General features: G+C 35.1%; 1 protein-coding gene across 2 annotated transcripts in view; it reads left to right on the forward strand.

Annotated features, from left to right (window-relative positions):
• LOC123306460 (nephrin-like) overlaps positions 1-23,851 on the forward strand; it is a 907,827-nt gene that overhangs the window by 350,676 nt on the left and 533,300 nt on the right. Inside the window, exon 1 of one of the 2 annotated variants that reach the window (XM_044888478.1) lies at positions 10,294-10,324. The exons of the other annotated variant lie outside the window; for it this stretch is intronic. Coding sequence (XP_044744413.1) covers positions 10,297-10,324 — 28 coding nt within the window. The 5' untranslated portion in view covers positions 10,294-10,296. Of the gene's footprint in view, positions 1-10,293; positions 10,325-23,851 lie in introns of those variants that run through there. 2 annotated transcript variants of the gene reach the window in all.

Consider the following 23,851-nt stretch of genomic DNA (forward strand, 5'->3'; position numbering starts at 1 on the left):
TGTTATCAATTAATCTTCTATGATGTGCTTACCTGAAACCACACAGCACTAATATAAACCTTGAATCTTTCATGCTGTAAGAGGTGTTGCCAAACCTATCGATGATTAAAGTAAACAACCGCTAAACAACGTTTGGACTAGGTGGATGTTGTCTACCTTGACTTGCACGGGCATTTGATATTGTGCAATGTTGGCAGATGACATTAAACTCTACAACTGTCCGTTAGTCAATACAGGGCAACTTCAAGACGACTTCAACAGGTTCTTTAAGTGGTACGGGCAGTGGTTATTGCCCCTAAGTATTGAAAAATGTTGCGTACTTCACATCGGCAGAGGAAACCCTAAGATCCCATACTTCATCAACAAGCAGAGGCTAGCCAGTGTCTCTCAGCATTGTGATCTGGGTTTTACCGTCACTGATAACTTGAGCTGGTCCACTCACACATCTGTTGGTGTGTCTAAGGCGAGACAATTTACCTACCGACGCCGACGGTCCAAAACTTTCTCTGTATGTGATATAGCAACAAGCAGGACTCAACCTACGTGCGCTCTATTCTGGAGTATGCTGGCCCTGTTTGGTGGGCTAATATAAAGGGCGATCAAGTTCTTCTAGAATCCGTACAGCGATGGAATACTCGACTTCCTTTTGGCAAGAATCGCCCGAACTATCAGACGAGATTGCGGTTGTTTGAATTGCCTATCTTTTCGGTGACTTGATAATTACCTAAAGAGCACTCTACTCTGTCTTCGGTACGGACATGGCTTAGCTCTTCCCACTAAATGAAAACAGATTTTTGAGGGGACACCGCTACAAGCTTGCCAAGGAAAACTTCAAGACTATACTGAGGGGCAATTTTCTTCCAACGTTCGAGACGTGGAATCGGCTTCCTAATGAAATTGTGTCATCGCAAACGATTACTTCTTTCAAGAAATCTCTGGATAGATGGACTAGCCAACAACATTGATTGATTCCAGTTTATTCAATTAAGCGCTCGAATCATTTGTTTGTATTTTTCTTCAAAATCTCTCAGTTATATTTTATATTTTAATATTGAGTTTATAGGTTAACCTTTACTTTCATCATTTCTTTATAATAATAATAAAAAAAATATTAAACATCGATTAGTTTAATCACGGTTACCAAAGAAACGGGCATGAGTCTGTTACGTAGCACGGAAGGGATAGCGCTGATTTCTTTTCCTTTTTCCTTTAACTATGTCCACGGCTGCTTAGGCTATTCGGACAAATTTCAAATACAACCGAATGAGCCTGCTACTAAGCAGATCTTGATTATTGCCAACACTCAATCGGATTTTATATATATTTTAAAGAGAACTTTTTTTAGTGGCCTAAATAATTGTAGAAGTATCGATGGTGAGAAATGAAGAACTGAAACATAAAAGAAATTTCAAGAAAGAAAACCAATCAAAACTTTTATAGTGGAAATTTCGTTACGAAAACAGCAATCATAAATATTAATCGGAACAGGGTCATATCTCCTTCTCGATAAAACTAGATCTGAACATAATTTTTCAGTGTTATACATATTATTTTCACATGAAGCAAATATGTGATGAATATCCCACAACTGCCCACAACTACAATTTGCTGAATTCAAAACTTTAATTTTGTTCAGTTGACAAGGGCTGCAACAATGATTAGAATGAATTCTACATATGTATTTTCTAGGAAGATCAATTTTTGGAAACTAAGTTTTTTACTCAAGGGGAAGGGAATCATGGTTTGAGAAATTTTGACTTTTCTTTGACTAATCTGGATCCATTCCTCATTTCATAATTTCCATATTTTGCGCTGATTTGAAACTCAAAAATGTTTAGACAAGCGCTATAATCTCAAATTTCTATACTATACTGCGTAGAATGTGTCAAATTTTCATGGCCCACCTAGTGCTTTTATAAAAATGAATGGATTATACGTTCCGTCGTCTCGTCTGTTAGTTTTGCTGTTATTTTATATACTTATTTCGGCGGATTAGATATCAAAGTGAGGTGAAAGCCTATTCCTAGACGTCCAAAATATGGCGGTAAAAATATTTTATGGATATAATAGGAAGACATAAGATATAGTTTGTACAACTTCATTTACACTAAAGAATATTCCATGTAGATGACATGGAGAGAATAAGGAAGCTTCAATCAGGATCGGCAATCGGCAAAATGGATCCAAGATCTTCATGAGTGTCTGTGTTTGTATCTGGAAAATTGAAGAAAAAAATACTACTTTCAGATTGATTTGAAAGGAGTTTTCACATAGGTATATTTTCAGAATATTCAATAGGCGAACACGAAACAGGAGCTCGTTATTCTCATCAAAGTCGAGCATTCTACATGCGTGTAATTAAGTTTTCAGATGTTACGAAAAAATAAAAGTTTTCTCCAGCCCCAAAATAACAGACTGTTTTTTTTTGCCTTTCTTTCCTTCAATATACATTCTATTGTAACACTCCAAACTTCCAGAACGAACGTTCCGAAGCAATATGTTATTTCTTTTATTCGAGAGAATCCACAAGACAAATGATTGTCTAAGGAAAAGCAGGATGTGGAGCACATGCGGAAGGAATGAGTTATGGAAGACTTAATTGATTAAATCGAAGTGGAGAAGAAAATGCAATGTTATCTCAGTTTCATATCATTGTAAGTGTAAGCAAGATTGATATTGTTCTAAATTTCTGAGACCGATAGGTTGGCTTGGAGATACTGGCAGTTATTATTAATGAGTTTAATGGTACGTGCCAGAATATGGGTATTGGATATCACATATTGGCCAGGTAATGAACATTCGGATGCTTTGGAATGGTTGATGGCCTGCAGTTGTCCGATCTTTATTTCATTTCTTGTTTGGAGTGACTTTGTATAGTTTAGTTTTTATTTTTTTTCGAATTATGTTCGATTAGGATTTCGTAAGACATATCCTTCATTACAATAAAACAATAAATGAATATCCAGAAAATAAACTTCCAACTATTTTGTAAAATTTATCACAAGCCAGATTGACATCATCAAAAGTTTCAAGAAAGCTAGTATCAGGAAAAACTCCAGACTGGATGATGCGAATCTATGGCCACAAGAGAACGAATAGACTCTCGTACGATAATAGAAGAGTTACTAAAAACAAGGTCCAGCATTTTGTGGTTGGCATTAAGATACAACCAGGTTATCGATCTAATTAAACAAATGTGGAATACTAGATATAGCCCCGAACATTTCCTCACACTGGCTACACATTGAATCCGGTGAGATATAAATGTATAATGACAACATCAGAACCCCGCAAACTTAGTCTCACACTAACATATCGACTCCTCAGAACACCTCCCCAACAGAACCGAGATCAAGCGGGGAGAACAGAGCTCACTGCGATCAACACGCCACCCCTTTTCGCCTTACCCGTAAGGCCAAAGTAGCGATCATTCCTATACAAAACATACCGTCCACCACAAATCTCAGAATCAAAAAGGTCCGGCGAAAGCCAGGTCTCCGTCAAACGTATTATATCAAAGTTACAGTGCGAAATGCTATCATAAATATCATGAGTCTTGTACCTCAGATCCCCAATGTTCTTATACAAACAATCCAATACAACTACATGACACGCCGGAAAATTTGCATTATGCTTCCTCTGCATTGGTTGCTATTTCAAGGCTATTCAGCTTTTTTCTAAAAACTGGACATTTTGCAACATCCCATACAGCCCGAGAAGCACTAGCTAGGGTAATCACCTATTGAGAGAAATAAAAGAATCATCGGGGACCATAGAGTCATGTTCATTCAATGGGTAACATCCGAGAGCAATATCTAGTACCGTATTGACTAAGCCACGGAAAACATCGCATCCGATTTCATCAACGTTATTGGATAGTATAAAGTGAGAAGGGGTTACAGTTCACTGCGACCTTAAGGTCTATTGTGCCTTAACGTTCTTAGATAAAAGACGTTAAGAATTGACTTAGAATTAACTATTTATATTCCAATAAAATTCAACATGTGCCAACATATCCTAAGGCACCTGACTAAATTGGTAAGAATCAAATCAAAAATAACCGAAAATATCAACAAACCTAATGAATAATATTAAAAATAATAGAAAATATTATTCAGCTGTACACAGTTATTATCTCTCTGAGAATTAATAACTCACAGTTTTTTTTTCAGAGTTTTTCTGTAGTTCAACTATTTAATAAACTCTATTGTCATCATTATTATTAAAAAAAATAAATTCCGCCTGAATGTGTGTCATTTTATCTTTCATTTTCTTTGAGTTGTGTATTGTTCGCAGCTTAATATATTGAATGGAAACATTTTTGGATAAATAAATAAGAAAATCCGTATTTATCATAGATTGTTCATTTTTCCAAAATGCACAATATGTGTTATTGCATAACTGAAGAAGATCCAGGAAGTATCAAAACGGCAAAAATTCAAAAAATAATGTAGAATTCACCCCAGTAGTGTGTACACAGGCTATCCCAAATTGCTTGATTTTGGCTGATTTGAAACTTTCCGTCCATCTACTTATATGGACTATATGGGCAGATGTAGTGAGGATCAATAGTGACGGGCTATTCAAAAGACAGAATGAATACTATTGGTCAGACCAAAATGAAAATATTTTTAGACAAATGAACAGGCAAGGACGGTTTGGATTCAATGGATGGCTTGCAATTGTGAACGGAAGACTTCTGGTACCTAAAATATTTGTGTATATTTGTGTATATTGACAATATTCCTCTCAGTGAATCGAGGGTGCTTTCTTATCAGCAGGATAGCTCACCTGCCCATAATTAGCAGCGAACTAAAATCAAATTGAATAGTTTATTCGAGAATCAGTGGAATAGAACGCATGGTCGTATTGCCTGGCCAGTAAGATCACCAGACCTCCATCCTTCAGATTTCTTCGTGTGGGGATATGTTAAAGATAAAATTTTAGAAACTTCAGTCATACAGAGGCCTGATTTAAAGCCTAAAGAGATTTAAGGTAGAAAGTAAGATATCAACATTTATATACAGGGTTACTGGGAAAGTCGTACTGAATATTGAAGGACGTTATTATTCAGATCATTTCTGATAGGTTTGGTTCTATAATATGGTGTACGAAACTCAACCGTTATGGAGATATTGAGTTTTGAAATTTTTTTTTTAATCTTTTGGCTTATTTATCGATTTTTTTCGGATTGGAGCTCCTAGGGGCCGTTTTCTTTATTTATCCAGTAAGAGGGCATGTCAATTAATGAAAACGATCAACAGAAACTGAACCTACCATTAACATCTCAATACGACTGCTCGACAACGGTTAGAATTAAAGAACTTCCACTAAGGCCCAGTTTCACAATCATTGGTAACCAGTGGTGGTTTGTTAACCACTACCTGTGAGTTAACTCAAGGTTTAAAAAGCTGCTCGTTTCATAACAAAAAAATGAGTGATGGTTATTTGACCATCGGTTAAAATTTTGTTTTGAGGGTTGGTAATGTTTTTCGTGTACGATAGATCTACTTTTGGGTTATTTATTACTGATATTTCGTATTTCTGTGAAACAAGAACTTAAGAATATAAAATTTTTTATGAATATTACAGAGAACGAATAAAACGTACGAGTACCGTACGAATGTTTGATGTTCTGTGCCGATTTGAGTTTCATAATTGCCTAAGGGTCATTTTTCGTTTGGATTTTGATTTAAGGGAAGCTGAAGCGGTAAATACTCTTCGTTTTTTCTTTTGCGAAATGAGGAAAATTAGTGCATTTGTGTTGGACCAGTAGAAATTATTACTTAATTGAAAAATTCAAACAAAATTTAGTTTTGCATTTATAACTTAAAGTTTCTTCTAATGTAGGATTTTCTTGTTTTCTTAGCAATTGAGATCATTCTGAAATCGAGCATTATACAGGACGTTCCCTAATTGGGGGATCATTCGAAGAAGGTTGGTTGATTCTTAGATGATATCTATACAAGTTTTTTGTTCAATCCATTCTTCCATTTTCTCTTCGTTGTCCTCAACCTGTTCTTCTAAATCTTCATTGTCATCGTCCAATCTGTAATTTATTCTCTATTTTCTTTCGATTGAGTCTCAAATAATTTATATCTTTCTATGACGTGTTTTCCTCAACAATTCCTCAAAAGCCTCTTTTTATTGATTATTTGAATTGAAATTGAAATGCTTTAATCTATTTCAAAAATTCAAATTTCATCACTCTAATTCAACATTATTGCATAATAAATATTCATAAAATTCAGTCTAGTTCTTATAGTTCTTTTATTTGACAATAATTCTTGAGCCCCCATAGGGGGCTCAGCAACATTTTGATATAAATTCATTGCTTTTTCTTCTCCTCTTGAAGGAGGTAGTCCTTCATTTTCATTACAAGTTATGTTATGTGAAAAAACTTTGGACTTAATCATTGCTTGTATAGGTATCTATACTTTCAATATTCTCATTGAAGGAGCTGAGATTCTTCGCTTCCAAATGCCTTTCTTTCCACTGTATTTGTTGTTCTTATCAGTGATTTTTTTGAATAGGGCCTGCGCTTCATTTGGGACCTCCCGTAAAGAAGTAATTTAGTAAGACTTCACAGGATACCCACCGTTTTTTATAATTAGGCTTTCCCGAAAATCACCTCTTTCAATTCTTTCTCAATACGTGTGAATCATGGGCTGAACTTGAATTTATAAACTTATGTTTATAAATTTTAGATTTGCGTCTGACCCTGATAGGAAATATCAGCATTTTCGATTTTTCAAAGAAATCTTCAAAACTCAATATCTCCATAACGGTTGAAGTTCGGACACCATATTATAGAACCAAATCCATCAAAAATGCCTTAATAATAACGTCCTTTAATATTCAGTACGACTTTCTCTGTAACCCTTTATTTTTGAAAAGCTAATTTTTTTGGATGATATGAGGCCACTCTTAGTACAAGAGATAAAAAAAGTTGAATATTGTAACGTTTCCTCAGTGAAAAAGTGCCTGTGAAAAGTTTTTACCGTTTTCAGATATTTTCGAAAATAAAGTTATTATAAGTTATTTTCGAAATAAACAAAATATCAAAATTTGGTCATATCCTCAAGAAAAATTAAGATATCTAGAAACGGTTTTCAGTAGTGGACTCGTCACGAAAATCAAGCCCTGGACTCAAATTCAAAGTTTTTACCTATCTAGTCTAGAAGTACTGCGTGTCGGCAGTGTCTTCATAAATTCATATTTAGCAATTCGTTCAAAACAGCAGTTCAGTCAGTTGTCGCAGCATTCTCCTCATTTTCGAAAAAGAACTGGGTTGTTAAAACTCTCTTCAAATTATTGTACACCATAATTATTTTCGGCGTCTTCTGGCATCAAGAGGATTGTTTATTAACAATGCGGGTTACGGTACACTTGAAGGTTTGTAGTTTGTTCTCTGAATTTTTCAAATTGAATCAGTGTATTACTTACTGCATGAGTCACAATTTCGTTAATAAAGCACTTTCAATCCAATAATTCAGATTGTTTCATTTCTTCAGGCTAATATTGGATTTTTCATTTGATTCATACGGAGGACGTAAGATGAATTCATGGATAGAAGAGAAGGTACAAATAATTTTCTGGCACCTGGAGAGCTTAAGCTTCACCGTACAATATCATTTTGGTTAGTCCTTTTCTGTATTCAAAACTCCCCCAACAATGAGTCTGCATACACTGTTTTCAAATGATCCCAACGAAACGGTTCTCCATCTTTAAGATTAAACTTTAATCAGCCGCTGGAGTTTTTATTTGGAACCCCGTTTGGCGTAATGGAGTCTTTAGGTATCTCCTCATTCTTTCGAAGCGTCATATGGGGCCCTATTAAAATTCATTTTAGGAAGCAGTCCATTTTGCCAAGTCGACACGACGAAACTAAGTGGTTTACAACACTCCGAATAGGGATATTAAGCTCTGAGTTATTATTCTTTCGCAGCCCTTTGTGCTAAACGAAAGGGAAAATTACATTGCGTTCGGTCGGCAATTTTCCGACAGGGCGGAAATGGTTTCGAAGCAAATAATGAAATTCGAGTAAATCCTTGAAAAATTGCTCTTAACGTGCTTATGACTGGAATTAAATTTCATACATGGTTGACTGCAATTCAGTTTTGGAGTTTGAAATAGATGTTAAACTAGAAGTACAAAAGTGCTTAACGATTTGAGGCTTATTGCATCTTCTACAAATATTTACTCTTAACGAATCGAAAATTATTTCTAATGTAGGATTTTCTTGTTTTCTTAGCAATTGAGATCATTCTGAAATCGAGCATTATACAGCACGTTTCCTAATTGGGGGATCATTCGAAGAAGGTTGGTTGATTCTTAGATGATATCTACAAGTTTTTTGTTCATTCCATTCTTCCATTTCCTCTTCGTTGTCCTCAACCTGTTCTTCTAAATCTTCATTGTCATCGTCCAGTCTGTAATTTATTCTCTATTTTCTTTCGATTGAGTCCGCCAATGCTACAGCCTTTTCGATTCGTATAGGCCATTCCTCTTTCTCCGTGCAGAGGTTGAATTTCAGCATTTTTCCTTCTGAGAAATAGTTCTTAGTTCTTGAGCTCTTAAGTTCCATCTGCTTGTTCTCAGGTCTCAAAGCATTTCTCAGAAATCAGGCTGTGGTACTTGGGGATTCTCTTGTTCATCTCGTATTCATTTATCCTGTATGTTCTTCTTAGTCTTCGATTCTCGAGTATGATATCTTTGATTTATCTGATTTGACATCAAATCAGATAATGACGGCTATACGAAATGGTTGAAAATTACGTCTTTCGGTTCCCTAACATGACATGAATATTCAATATATTAAAAGTTTTAACGGCATGCAGACAGGAATTGAATGCTGAAAAATGCCGTTTTTAATTATATTATATTTCAGACATTAAACTATTATCACAATGAATATTCAATATTCATATTCAATGCATAAAATGTTTCATTATTATATGTTACACGAGGGTCCTGTTGAGCGTTTCTTAATTGAGTGGATAGTCTCCTACTACTAATTTCGTAAGCACCGAGTGAAAGAGGTGAGAGGGGAAAATCAGCTGATTTAGAGGTTCGGGAATTCTCTGTTTCTTCAAAAACCGCCGCACGTCCATGACCTCGAAAAATGCAAAACGAAAGACGAAAAACCTGACCATAGGCGCGTACTACTTTCGACTCGGAAAACAGATAGAAAATACGAGAAAAAATCTTCAGAAGTTCGAGATTTTTCAACACAAATATAAACGCATCCAGCTTTACCTGGGGGCTGTTGCCGTTTCTAATAATTTCGGAGGAGTTTTATTATTCCTGAGAACCAACCAGAAAACGACAAATGATATACAGAAAATCATTCTCCATATCCCATAGCACAATCCGTGACCCAAATTCGGACGCCAAATATCTAGATGAATTATGAATTTTAAAAAATTCGAGATCCCATTCTGCCATTCACTCAAGTCGATAAGGTCCATTTTCGCGAAACAGCCAAGGGTGATCAGCACATCAGCTGACATTAACGTAACCTATGAACCTAACTTCAGTCATCAGCTGACCCCGATTTGTACTTTTATATTTCAGTTTGACCTAAAGCTGCAATAATATCAACTTCGGATCTTTCCTATTTTCACTGCCCAAAAATTTTTTCCCATGCCAGTTATTTACAGTAAGTTCAAAATGAGGATCTTTCAAAAATTAATACATTGAGAGGATATCTTCAGTTTCGCAAACAATTGAATTGACTTAGTTTATGAAGGAAGATATAGAAATGAAACATCTCGAGTAAGTAAATGGTTTATGCACTCTCAGGTGGGAGTTTTAAGGTATGTCTAAGAAACTATTCAAGCAAAATTATTCGAATCCATGTTATGATATATTATTCATCCTGAAATCTGAAATGCATTGATGTTGAAAATCACAGCCCATTTGAACTGTAATGTGTCAAGATTCTAAACATTCCAAATTAATTCATGATTAAGACTTTTGTCCTGATGGAACCATATTTGTTTCAAAACATACAACCTAGGATCAACCTCGAATTAATATCATTCCCTCAGGTCATATAATCGTGTTTTTGCTCCCAGCCGATCTCATATATCAATTCTGCAATCTGTTAATTTATTTTTCCTTATTCATAATAGAATAGCGAAGCGAATAATTAGCTATAAGTAAGCAAGGATGGACATTTCAGTTGTCCTTAGAAGACGCTTAGTTACGGTGTTCTCTGCTAGGGTCTCTATCGCGTATGTCATCACCGGTCTCACACAGGTCTTGTATATTATGACATTGCTCCTGGTGCTCATGTATTTATTCCGCCAGAATACATCTCGTAAGTACCCCGATATTAATGATGCCTTTGTTGTTTGAGCTTTCACTTCGTTCTTCAAATTACTATTTCTGGTTATATTCGCGCCTAGATATTTGAACGACATCACTTGTTCTACACTCTGATCGTATATCGCGAGTTTACATCTTCTTGGTTCTCTAGATACTGTAAAAGATTTTGTTTTCTTCACAGATATTTGCATGTTGAAAGCTTCGGCTGTTGGAACATATACAGAAGCCTTTGCAAGTCATCTTCGTCTTCTGATATGTTCATTGCGTCATCGGCATAACATACGATTTTTATTTCTTTTTTTCCCCTTCCAGCCTTTCTATCAGAATGTATTCATAAAAAATTTTTGTTTCATTCTAACAGCTCTAGAACGCCACCTCTAACGATCAAATGATCGATTTTTTTTCTATTTAGAATTGGCAATTGATGGCTTAAGTACATAGAGGGATGACTCAAATATCCCTAACCTAATTTTTTGTTTATACTACAGCTCCGAGGATCAAAATGAAATATTCAGTCTACGATGAAGCGCTTATTCCTCATTTTTCATGTTCAGAATGGCCGGCCAAGAAAATTGGTGGATAGAGGAATGTATCAGAATGTACCCAGAAAAAAATTTCGTTTCATTCTGACAGCCCTAGAACGCCATGTCCAACGATCAAATAAATAAATTTTTTTCTATTCCGAATGTTTTAAGGATTCCTTCTCCAATAAATCAGTTCAAAACATCCGGCCAAGGCAATTGATGGCTTAAGTACATAAAGAGATGACTAAAATATCTCTAACATTATTTTTTGTTTTTACTACAGCTCCGACGATAAAAATGAACTATTCAGTATACAATGAAGCGCACGTTCCTCATTTTTCAATTTCATTATGGCTGGCCAAGAAAATTGGTGGATAGAGGAATGTATTAGAATGTACTCAGAAAAAATTTTGATTCATTCTGACAGCCCTAGAACCCCACTTCCAACGATCGAAATTAACCGATATTCTGTTTCTTTTTCTATTCAGAATGTTTAAGGGAGTCCTTCCCTATAGGATAAGTCACTACAAAATGACCGGCCGAGAAAATTGATGGCTAAAGTACATAGAGAGATGACTTAAATATCCTAACTATGGAGCTCATATTCCTCATTTTTCAAGTTCAAAATGGCCGGCCTAGAAAATTGTTGGATAAAGGAATGTATCAGAATGTTCTCAGAAAAACCACCTCCAACGATGTAAATGAACCGATATTCTTTTTACGATGGAGCGCATGTTCTCCTTTTATTTTAAAATAAAAATGGCCATCCAAGAAAATTGATGGAATGGTAGCATGGGGAAATGAATTTTGCAGAAAAAATTATGTTAGAATATCTTATTCATCCCTCTATTGACTCCATCCATCAATTTCTCTGATCGTCTATTTCGAACTGATATTTCTCCCGGTGTAGAAATCCGAGTAATATTCTGAATAGAAGAAAAGGTATGAAATTATAGATTATGAACCCTAATTTATAATTCTTGGTAAGAATAAGTCACTCCATCCCTCCTTGCATATAGCTTATTATTCGCTTCGGCATTCTATTCTGAATATGGGAAAAAATTAACAGAGTGCACGGTCTATTCTAGTATCCGAGATTCTCTCACTGGAAATCGAATTTGGGACACCCTCTGTACATAAACTATCATAAAAATTCAACGGGCCATATCTGAAAATTCAATTTTAAAACTGGGTATGTCTCATAAAGATTGACTGACTCTATCCAGAGTTATAACTTGATTGCTAGGAAATGTAACATTTACAATACAAGATTTACATGAAATAGATGTAATATTCGGATGATAGGCGATGAAAATATGTTGTATTAAGATGAAAGTTATTGGGAAACAAATTAATTCAGTTGCATAACATCCGCAGATAATTAAATCAACGAATGTTACGATCTAAATCGAACTAACAAACTACCATCGCACGAAGTATTACCAGAAATTTCATTTCGACGACAAAGAGTAGATGCTGACCATGGTTTCGGTCTTATTTGACCTCGTCAAAGCAACAAAACTCATTCGTCAACGAAATGCTAAGAATTGCCGGCTCCTTTCATTCCATGTCAGTAGCGGGTATGATGTATAAATACATCGTACCGACATCTGACAAAGAAACGGGAACCAACCCAATTCAATTTCCTAACTCTCAGAGCGAAGATACCAGTATGCATCCATATGCTTTAATCCCATATTGCAGATATCGTATATTACGATAATTAAGCAAGGGAAAAAAGCGCGGAAAGGTTCAGTAACCGATCTGCCGCGGACATGGAAAATAAGAAATTGATCACGCCTTCATATTAAGGCAGGTGAATAATAAACAAATTAATTCAGATGCATTACATCCGCTGTTTCGTAATCACGAAATATATACCAAAATATATTGTTTGTTTTTCATTATGGGGGGACTTCTCACAAGTTTTTTCTTTATTTTTAAATTCAAGTTTTGAATATTCTGCCAACGAGTTGTGTACAGCTACCTCTTTTGTTGGCGCATGTGCGTAGTGGTTAAGCAGAAACAGGAAGAGACAATTCTTAAGAAACCGCCACGCAGTTAAATTCTATTTTTTCTATTTTCGCTATTTTCCAAAAGTTTGGACGCATTTCAACTATTTAACTTGTAATCAAGCCGCTATAGTTCGTGAATACACACCAAAGGACATAGTGTTGTGTTCATCTCCAGAAAGAAGGGCCCTTCAAGCAGCAGCAGAACCATCCTTTTAAGGGTAAGTCGTAAATCGTTGGTTTTGTTTCAATATTTATTTAATTTATTGATTTGTGAGGGGTCCTATTCGCTATTATTGAATTTTCAACGGAAATCTCGAGGATTGAGGTCCAATCAGTCCACTTTAATTCTCTCCGGCCTTTAACAACTTAAAGTTCTTAAAGCACCAATTTTGAGCTTTGTAACATGGTCCTTCGGGCCGGATGTTAAGGCCCTTCGTCCTCTTTGATTTTGTTGAAAATATACTCTAAATACTAATTTTCATTTTTTTTTTCAAAAATTAATTAAATCTCTTTTCACTGGTCATTTCAGGCCAATCGCTTCGAAATTACGTTTTGAATAATTTTAATATATTATTCAATACATTCGTTTTGATTTACCGCAAAATCTCGAAAATTTTTCATTTCCTGAAAATTCGATTTAATTCATTATAAATTCAACCATCTTGAAGATAATTTATCGCCTGAAATCATATGCTCTGTTCAGCCGTTATCAGTGGTCATCCTTCAACGTCATATTTAATATTTATTCAGAGGTTCGCATTGTTTACAAACACAATATTATAGTTGCGTATTGAATTCACTCCTTTTATTATTGATACAAACTTTTAAAAATGTCTGATAAATTTCGTAAACAGGTCGCTCTGAGGCAGAGTTGTATAAAGGAGATGGAAATAATTAACAATTTAGCTATATCAGTTAAAAAGGATCATAAGCAACAAACGAAATTCAAAGTTCGTTATACTTCTCTTGATTTTCTGAATGAAGAATTTCAAAAATATCATAGTGGCATCCTATCTTTGTTATCAACTGATAAAGACTCAGATTTGAACGCAGAAGATGATCTTAAATGTAAGTTTCTTGAAATGTTTTATGATGTCAAATCGATTTATGCTGAATTATTTGAAAACGATGCAATGTCTCCTTTGAATGCGACTGTGGCCGCAGATAAAATTATTTCTGAAATTTCGCACGTGAGGTTACCTAAAATTGATTTGAAACGGTTTTCTGGCGATATCAGAGAATTTCCTGCATACAAAGATATGTTTGATGCCTTAGTTCATTCGAATTCAAATCTCAAACCAGTTGAGAAATTTAATTATTTGATCTCTTCTCTAAATGGTACGCCATTAGATCTTATCAAACACCTCAAAGCAACTAATGAAAACTATCAGTCACCTTATGATACCTTGATAAAACGTTTCACAAATCCTCGAGCCCAAACTCGAGCTTATTGGCTCCCTATTGAAAACTTCGCTCCTTTAAAAACTGAAAATCCTTTTTTACTCCGCAAACTATTGGACACTTTCTCTATAAATTTACAAAGTTTGAAAAATATGAACGTAGATATCAAATGTGATTTTGTCCTGACTCATATGTTCTTATCCCGACTTGATCCTGATACTGCTAGAGCCTTTGAGAACGAATACGGTTCAACAGAAATTCCGGAATATAAAACTTTGTTTGAATTTCTGGAAAGGTACTGCAATGGTTTGAACAATATTTCTGGAAGCAGTATTCAAAAACCCATTTCTAGATCCACTAAACCATTAGCAAATAAATCTTCAAATAATTTTCTTGCACGCCGAGATTCTAAAGCCGCACAGTGTTCATTATGTAATGAAAATCATAATCTCTACAATTGTGAACAATATTTGAATAAAACGCCCCGCGACCGGTTTTCATACGCCAAGAGTAAATTTCTTTGTTTTGCTTGTTTGAGTGACATGCATATGTTAAATAAATGTAAATCAAAGTCATCATGCCGAAAATGTGGAAGCAGAAAACATCATACAACTTTGCATTTTGAAAATGAACATTTTGAAAAATCTGTTCCTATAAATTCGAATCGATACCGGAATGAAACGGCGACGCCCGGTGCTGACATTGCCGCATCTTCTTCGATTGCGTTCGATAATAATAATTCGTTCGCTGCGCAACAACGATCCCGTACTGTTATGCTGGGTACTGCATTGATTGAAGTGCGAGCTCGTGATGGTACGCACAAGAAATTTCGTGCGTTACTGGATTCTGGTTCAGAAATTTCGATTATATCGCAAAAAAGTTTTAACGTTTTGAATCTTCCGAAAATTAATTCAGACGTGGTCATTAACGGCATCGGCAATACCCAAGTTGCGAACAATGGCATTGTTCAACTTTTTTTGAATCCCATTGGGAATTCTGATATTTGTTTAACTGTTGACGCCGTTATTTTGCCCAAAATATGTGATAAAATACCTCCTTATCCCTTAGATTCCAAATCTTGGAAATATTTACACGGTTTACCTCTCGCTGATCCGCATTATTATATTCCTAATGAAATCGATGTTTCATTAGGATCAGATATATTCGCAAATATTTTATCAAATGACCTCATTTATGGAAAAAATGGAGGTCCAAACGCGCTTCGCACCATTTTTGGGTATGTTTTACTTGGAAAAATTAAGCCCAGTAGAGATAAAATGCAATTCTTTTATTAATACACTTTCAGAAAATAATTTGGACGATACCATGAGAATGTTTTTCGAAATTGAAACTGTACCTGGAATTAATTTAGATATTCATAACACTTGCGAGGAAATTTTCAGAAATAACGTTTCTCGCTCACCTTCTGGAAGATATATTGTTCCTCTTCCATTCAAAGAACTGAATCCAGCTTTTCCACAAAGTCGCACGATAGCAATTCAACGTTTTCTCGCTTTAGAAAGGCGTCTTTTACGCCAGCCTATTTTACATGAGCAATATTGTTCTGTAATTAAAGAATATCTGCAATTGTCACAAATGGAAATTGTTGATCCACCACAAGAAAATACTAATTTTTTCTATTTACCCTATCACGCCGTTCTACGACCAGATCATGCCACTACGAAGTTGCGTATTGTTTTTAACGCTTCCGCAAAAATGCCTAATAATAAATCACTTAACGATTGTTTATTTATTGGTAATAAGTTAGAGAATGACATAAGCACAATATTATTGAAATTCCGGTTACATTCAGTATGTTTCACTGCAGATATAAAGCAGATGTATCGTCAAATTTTGGTGGATCCTTCATATACAGATTATCAGCGTTTAATTTTCCGCTTTTCCCCTAATGAAAGATTATTAGATTTACGTATAAAAACATTATGTTTTGGCTTCAATTGTGCCCCATATCTGGCGATGCGAACCATTCACCAATTAGTAGAAGATGAAGGTAGAAATATGCCTTCAGCCTCGGTTGCGTTAATTGAGGAGACTTACATAGACGACGTTTGTAGCGGTGGTGATTCTCTAGAAAACGCTTTAAAACTCAAAAACAATATAAATGATATTTTGAATAAGGGTGGATTTCACCTTCGCAAGTGGTCTAGTAACAGTTCTGAATTTTTGTCTAGCATACCTGCCGATCAGATATCTTCAGGCACGCATTCACTTGATTTGCAAGATAGTTGTTCAATTAAAATATTGGGACTCATTTGGGAACCAAAAAATGACTCCTTTCAATTCAACGTTGAAACAATTGATCGCAGTTGTACCAAACGCAATATTCTGTCCGAGCTGGCAAGAATATTTGACCCTCTAGGGTTTCTTGCACCTATTACTTTTTTGTGCAAATACCTGATCCAAAAGATGTGGTTAGCAAAATTAGATTGGGATGAATGTCCGCCTGATGAAATATTACGAGTTTGGTCAAAATATAAGAATGAATTGACATTATTGTCCAACTTACGTATTCCACGTTTCATAAAAATTCCTCAACATTGTATTGCAGAATTACATGGGTTCTGTGATGCAAGTGAACGAGGTTATAGTGCTGTTATTTATTGTAAAGTGACAGACAGTGTTGAAAATATTAATACATTTTTTTTATGTAGTAAATCTAAAGTGGCCCCTTGTTCCAAAAAATTAAGTATTCCTCGATTAGAACTATGCGGTGCAGTACTTTTGGCGAAAGTTTTAGAATGGGTTACAATTACTTACCGCGATAAAATTTGTTTCGATTCCATTCACGCTTACACCGATTCTGAAATTGTGCTTGCCTGGTTGAATTCGTCGCCTCACAGATGGCAGGTTTTCGTTGGAAACAGGGTTTCTTTCATACAAGAAAGGATACCTGCTTCATCCTGGTCACATGTCCGATCCACAGAAAATCCTGCGGACCTAGCTTCACGTGGTATGTTTCCCTCGGAAATCATCACTAATGAAGTATGGTTTCAAGGACCTAAACATCTCCTTTCCATCAACCAGAAGTTCGATATCGTTAATAATTTCGAAACGCAAGAAGAACTTCGAAAGTCTGTTTTATTGGCATTTGAAGAAAAACATTTTATTGACGATTTATTGATAAAATATTCAAATTTTTCTGTTCTTCAACGTATCTTGTGTTATGTTTTACGATTTATTTTTCGCTCCACCGAGCATATACATAAAGATCATGCTTTATCCCTATGGGAATTAAATCATGCTACCTTGACATTTATTAAGAGAACCCAACAGTTATATTTCAATGAAATATTTGAAACAAAAAATTTCCCTAAACCTTTTAAGAAATTGAATGCATTTATAGATTCTCAAGGAATCATAAGAGTTGGCGGTAGACTCACTTATTCAAAATTATCTTTTGATAAAAGGCATCCGGTATTATTGCCCCAGCGGTGCAGACTTGCTGAATTATTAATTGATTCCTACCACAAAAAATATCTGCATGCAGGAACAGGAACGCTCCATTTTTTAATTGCTCAAAAATATTGGATTTTATCTGCACGAAGGGCTATACGCTCAGTCCTATCAAAATGCTTAAAATGTTGGAAAACGAATCCTGTTACGTCGCAACCAATAATGGGAAATTTACCGAATATCAGAATCTCTCCAGCCAAACCGTTTTCTCACTCAGGAGTAGATTTTTGCGGTCCTTTTTTCGTCACAATGAGTAGGCACCGAGGAGTTAGATCTTCTAAGGCTTTTGTGTGCGTTTTTGTGTGTATGTCCACCAAGGCGATTCACCTAGAATTGGCGTCCGACATGAGTAGTGACGTATTTATAGCTGCCCTACGCAGATTTGTGGCACGACGTGGAAAATGTTCACATTTATACTCCGACCGTGGGACAAATTTCGTCGGTGCTAATAGGGAGCTGATAGCTTTAGCAAAAAAATGCGCTGAATGTGAGTTACTCACTCATCATTTTCTGCCAGGCAATGCCCCTCACATGGGAGGATTATGGGAGGCGGGCGTACGGTCAGTAAAAACTCACCTCAAAAGAGTGATAGGTGATCAAATATTAAGCTATGAAGAGTTTTATGCGCTCTTAGTACAAATTGAGGCGGTACTCAATTCTCGCCCTCTTACTCCGATGAGCTCAGACCCGAATGATTTATCGGTATTAACTCCAGGACATTTTTTAACCTTGGAACCATTAGGTTCTGTTCCGGATGAAAATTATCAGGAAATAAATATAAGCCACTTGAAACGGTGGCAACTTATTCAACAAATGCAACAACACTTTTGGCGCAGGTGGAAAAACGAATACTTGCATACTCTCCAGCAAAGAAATAAATGGTTAAAATCTTCTCATATGCCAAAGGAAGGTTCTTTAGTTTTAATAAAGAATGATAACCTGCCTCCTTTAAAATGGGATATGGGACGAATACTCAAGCTTACACCCGGTTTAGATGGTGTTGCACGAGTTGCTGATGTTAAAACCAAGTCGGGTATTATAAAACGACCTCTGAACAAATTATGTCCTTTGCCTGTTGAATAATTTTCAACACAAATGATATCTGCTGAACAAGCATATGCTACATTTTTTCTTTTTTTATTATTCGTGGGTATTAAATTTTTCATTACATCTCCACCTTGTAGAGATTTAATTTTTTAATTAATTATTAATTTTAAGAGCAAAAGGCTCATTACAGTCGCCTTTGGAGGCGGGAGTATGTTTCGTAATCACGAAATATATACCAAAATATATTGTTTGTTTTTCATTATGGGGGGACTTCTCACAAGTTTTTTCTTTATTTTTAAATTCAAGTTTTGAATATTCTGCCAACGAGTTGCGTACAGCTATCTCTTTTGTTGGCGCATGTGCGTAGTGGTTCAGCAGAAACAGGAAGAGACAATTCTTAAGAAACCGCCACGCAGTTAAATTCTATTTTTTCTATTTTCGCTATTTTCCAAAAGTTTGGACGCATTTCAACTATTTAACTTGTAATCAAGCCGCTATAGTTCGTGAATACACACCAAAGGACATAGTGTTGTGTTCATCTCCAGAAAGAAGGGCCCTTCAAGCAGCAGCAGAACCATCCGTTTAAGGGTAAGTCGTAAATCGTTGGTTTTGTTTCAATATTTATTTAATTTATTGATTTGTGAGGGGTCCTATTCGCTATTATTGAATTTTCAACGGAAATCTCGAGGATTGAGGTCCAATCAGTCCACTTTAATTCTCTCCGGCCTTTAACAACTTAAAGTTCTTAAAGCACCAATTTTGAGCTTTGTAACATCCGCAGATAATTAAATCAACGAATGTTACGATCTAAATCGAACTAACAAACTACCATCGCTCGAACTATTACCATAAATTTCATTTCGTCGATAAAGAGAAGATGCTGACCATGGTTTCGGTCTTTTTTGACCTCGTCAGAGCAACTTGCCTAATTATCTTAATATACGATATCTGCAATAGGCGATTGAAGCATATGGATGCATACTGCTATCTTCGCTCTGAGAGTTAGGAAATTGAATTGGGTTGGTTCCCGTTTCTCTGTCAGATGTCGGTACGATGTATTTATACATCATAACCGCTACTGACATGGAATAAAAGGAGCCGCCAATTCATAGCATTTCGTTGACGAATGAGTTTTGTTGCTCTGACGAGGTCAAATAAGACCGAAACCATAGTCAGCATCTACTCTTTGTCGACGAAATGAAATTCCTGGTAATACTTCGAGCGATGGTAGTTTGTTAGTTCGATTTAGATCGTAACATTCGTTGATTTAATTATCTGCGGATGTTATGCATCTGATATGAAGGCGTGATCCATTTCTTATTGTTATTAGGAAAGTTTTTTATGACATAATAGGGAGTGAATTGCCTTTTCGATTGTTTTGGAGAAACTGAAAATTGAAAAAAGCTTAGAACGTTTGGAATGAAAGTATATGTAATAATAAATTCAAGAAAAATTGCACATAAATGAACTATATCTGTGGAAATAAGCATCACGACGATTTCAATAATTGGTGTCCATAACTTCCATCTTTATGCACTATTTTGAATAAATTTAACTGACATATTTAAAAAAAAACAACGATATGTTAAATGAATTAAATCGGGCTGGCAGAATCCGGTATGTTGAATGTTTAGCAGGGACCAGAGTTCCACTTCACACTACGATATATTTCTTGTGATATGGCGAAACAATTTAGAAATAAATAATTTCTAATACCGATATATTCATATGAATTGAATTTGATCAAATTATATTATTGGGTATTAATTCGGGGGATGTACAGAGTGACATAGACATAGAGACATGGACTGAGCAATGCCACCATAAAATTGGCTATTTTATGGAAAAAGAGAAATGTACGTCGGGCCATTACCTGTCTCCTTTGTATTCATCTAGAGGTGAATGCGGACCAATCAAAGTTCTAGAAAAAGACAGCTGCCTGCCCGATGTTCACTTTCTCTCTGTCACTTTTTTTGACCGTATTTCAAGCATAGATAGAAAGGTAAGGCACAGTCCATAGCTCTATTTCTATGTTTTGAGATCTCTGATTAAGCTGTACAGAATAGTAGTGAAAGCTACTTCAATAAAAAGTAAGAAAAACTGATTGTTGCTATATGACTCCTGATTCATCCGAAAAGTTTTTATCTAAATGAAATATTGTGAGATTATGAATTACTTCATATATCAAAAATATAAGTATAACTTGCCGTGATATAATATAACTCAGAGTAAAATCAATATTTAATGAAATTTGTTATATCATGAGTCTTATTATTAATTGTTCATAAATATTCATAATAATTTTTCTCGGTTTATAGGACTCCTTAAATTTCCTCTGTATTGGGGTGTCGGTTGGATGAAAGTTTCATGTATGTTTTCATATTGATTCATAATCATAAATGAATCATAATATGATATTACATTTTTAGAAAGAGTAGAAAAGAACAATTTAAGCGATCGAAATTTACAACAGCAAACTCTTTTTAAGTGTTTTTTTGTTCTGATATTATTAGCAGCGAACAAATCGATATCAATCGGACAACTATTCTCTGGGCCTCGAATAGAAGTGAATTTGAAACTCAGACATTTTGGAAATTCTTTTGAACTGATTCAATTCTAGTTATATATGTTATGTAAAATGGGTTTCAGACAACTGATGCGCAATTTAATCTACTATTAACGAATGAAAAGTATAATATTATACAAAAAATGTTCAGCACTAACTTTCACTATGGCTTTCAGTCAAGTTTTCGTAATGATTTGGGATCTATTCAATTTGTAGCAAAAAGGCAATTTGAAAAAATACAATAAATTTGCAAGTATTATTCAGAAAAAAATTCATATCTGCTATGATATAAGCATTTTCCTCCGTTTTCTTCCCTCGCTTCGTCTTTCTGTCTTCTTATTATCCGCCAAACTGAAAAAACATAAATGGAGGTGAAAAATACGTACCTCTTCAATGATACGCCTTGCCTAGAAAATAGAACAATGCTTGAAACTACTTTCCTGACTAGTATCTATATCGAAAAAGAAAGAAATAGAAAAACTATGCATGGCAAATTGGCAATTGTAACACCATGAATAAACCGTAAACACTTTCCTAATTTCAAGCTAACAAACCAAATAGGCATATACATGTTTCCTTCATATTCTCTCAATTCTGACTGTTTAGCTTGATTCCTCGAATTTGATAGTTTCCTTCGACATTAATTTTGTGGCCCACAAGTGATTCATGGTGTGCTTTGATAGCTCTGTTTTTTATAAATTCGCAATTATGAAGATACGGATATGACTATTCAATTTATGTATTTATATTATCTTTGTGCATAAAAACGTGATAACTTTTGAATTTCTCCGTCATCTATTTCTTGCCCATTCCTCCTGAAATCCAATTACAAATCGAAGAAGCTGTAGCTATAACTTTTGTATTGACATATGTTCACAAGAAGCTGATGTGAGTATTCATTCACTGCAAGCTTCAGGGGAATCATTTACGACATTTACCTATGCGTACACATAATGAAAAACAGAAAACTTTTCATTGAACTGAGCTCGTAAAGAATTCGAATTCTAGACACAAAGTCCAAGTTTCAAGTCCCTGAACGATCGCAACGGGCAGAAGCCATTTATTCATTCATAGTTCATTGAATTTGGATCGATACCTTGGAATTTGCCCTGAGGGAAGTAATATTGTATTAGATGAAATAAAAAGTGCTCAGATGGAATCGAAAAACATTCTTGTGAATGCCACCTATTTTATGCATGCGTTGAAATAAAAGTTCAATGGGCGCAAGAAACTACTAAAAAAAAGTTGTAACTGTCTCAATTATTTTCAAAAATTCATCAAGAAGAGTTCCGGGAGTTCCCATTCCATGAAGAAAACTCGATCTAAAAAAATTTTAATTCGAAGAAATAACATTTGCAATTTTTATCTTCTTGCGCTCAACAATTGTTGTTGATAATGATCACGTATAAATTTCTCTTTATTCTTGGCTTTCGTTGAGTTACCTATTGTATGTGTTCTGGGTATTGTGACTTTGTCGCACTCCTAGCCTTTGCTCGGGCACCAGAGGGGCAATCAGTGAAACCCTATGTCTGTCATAGTATCTCAACAATAGTAATGAGTATATAAACTTTTAATAATCAATGATATTAGAGAACCAGGGTAGGGCACAAAATTATGTGCTTTATTTCGCTTAAACTCAATCATTTACATTTTCACAACAATTTACAAGAAAATACTGTACAATAGTCGGATATCCACTAGCGGAACTCGTCGCTGCGTGGCCGGTTATAAATACGTTACAAATTCGCTGAATTTACTTCAAAGTTGAAAACCTAGCAAGTAATTCCTCCTCTCAGCGTGGATCGGTAATAGTTGTTGATGCCTTAGTCAAATTAATTCATATATCTATTAGACCAATATTGATAACACGCGTTCTAGCTAGGTTACGGGAAAGTAGAAAAGTGAAGCCAAATTGCTTGCAGGAATTGATTAACACGCATGACCGAATCAGAAATTCGAAAATGACAATCAAGATATTGATTAGTTTGTTTTCATCTTTGACGTTGAATGAGTGAATGACTTCGAATGATGAATTATTTCAAATTCTCAAATACAAATTTTGATAAGAATTTTATATGAAGCGAAAGGTTATGCATATTAAATTTATGGAGAATGTATCTGTTTTTTTTTCATATGAATCAACGGAAAGAGATCGAACCAAATAAGTGCATACAAACTATTCATCCAATATTATGATTTGTGAAATAATTGGAGCGAATAGGAATGGTATTGTCCATACTAACATATCTCCATAATAACAAGTTCGTTTTATATTACTGTTTCAATAATATTGCAAGGAACTCAACTTACCTCCTGAATTTCCCCTCTTGTGAATCTACAATAATCAATAATAGTTATTTAATCAACTAGGTTATTAATGAAAGCGATTAATGTTCACACGTTAATGTTCGAGATCATTAATCGCTCAATTAATAAACGAGTTGATTACAAGATTTTTCCGTCGACCACATTTTCAATTGAATGTGAATTCT

Source organism: Coccinella septempunctata, chromosome 2 (genome assembly GCF_907165205.1).
Source record: "Coccinella septempunctata chromosome 2, icCocSept1.1, whole genome shotgun sequence".
Lineage (NCBI taxonomy): Eukaryota > Metazoa > Arthropoda > Insecta > Coleoptera > Coccinellidae > Coccinella > Coccinella septempunctata.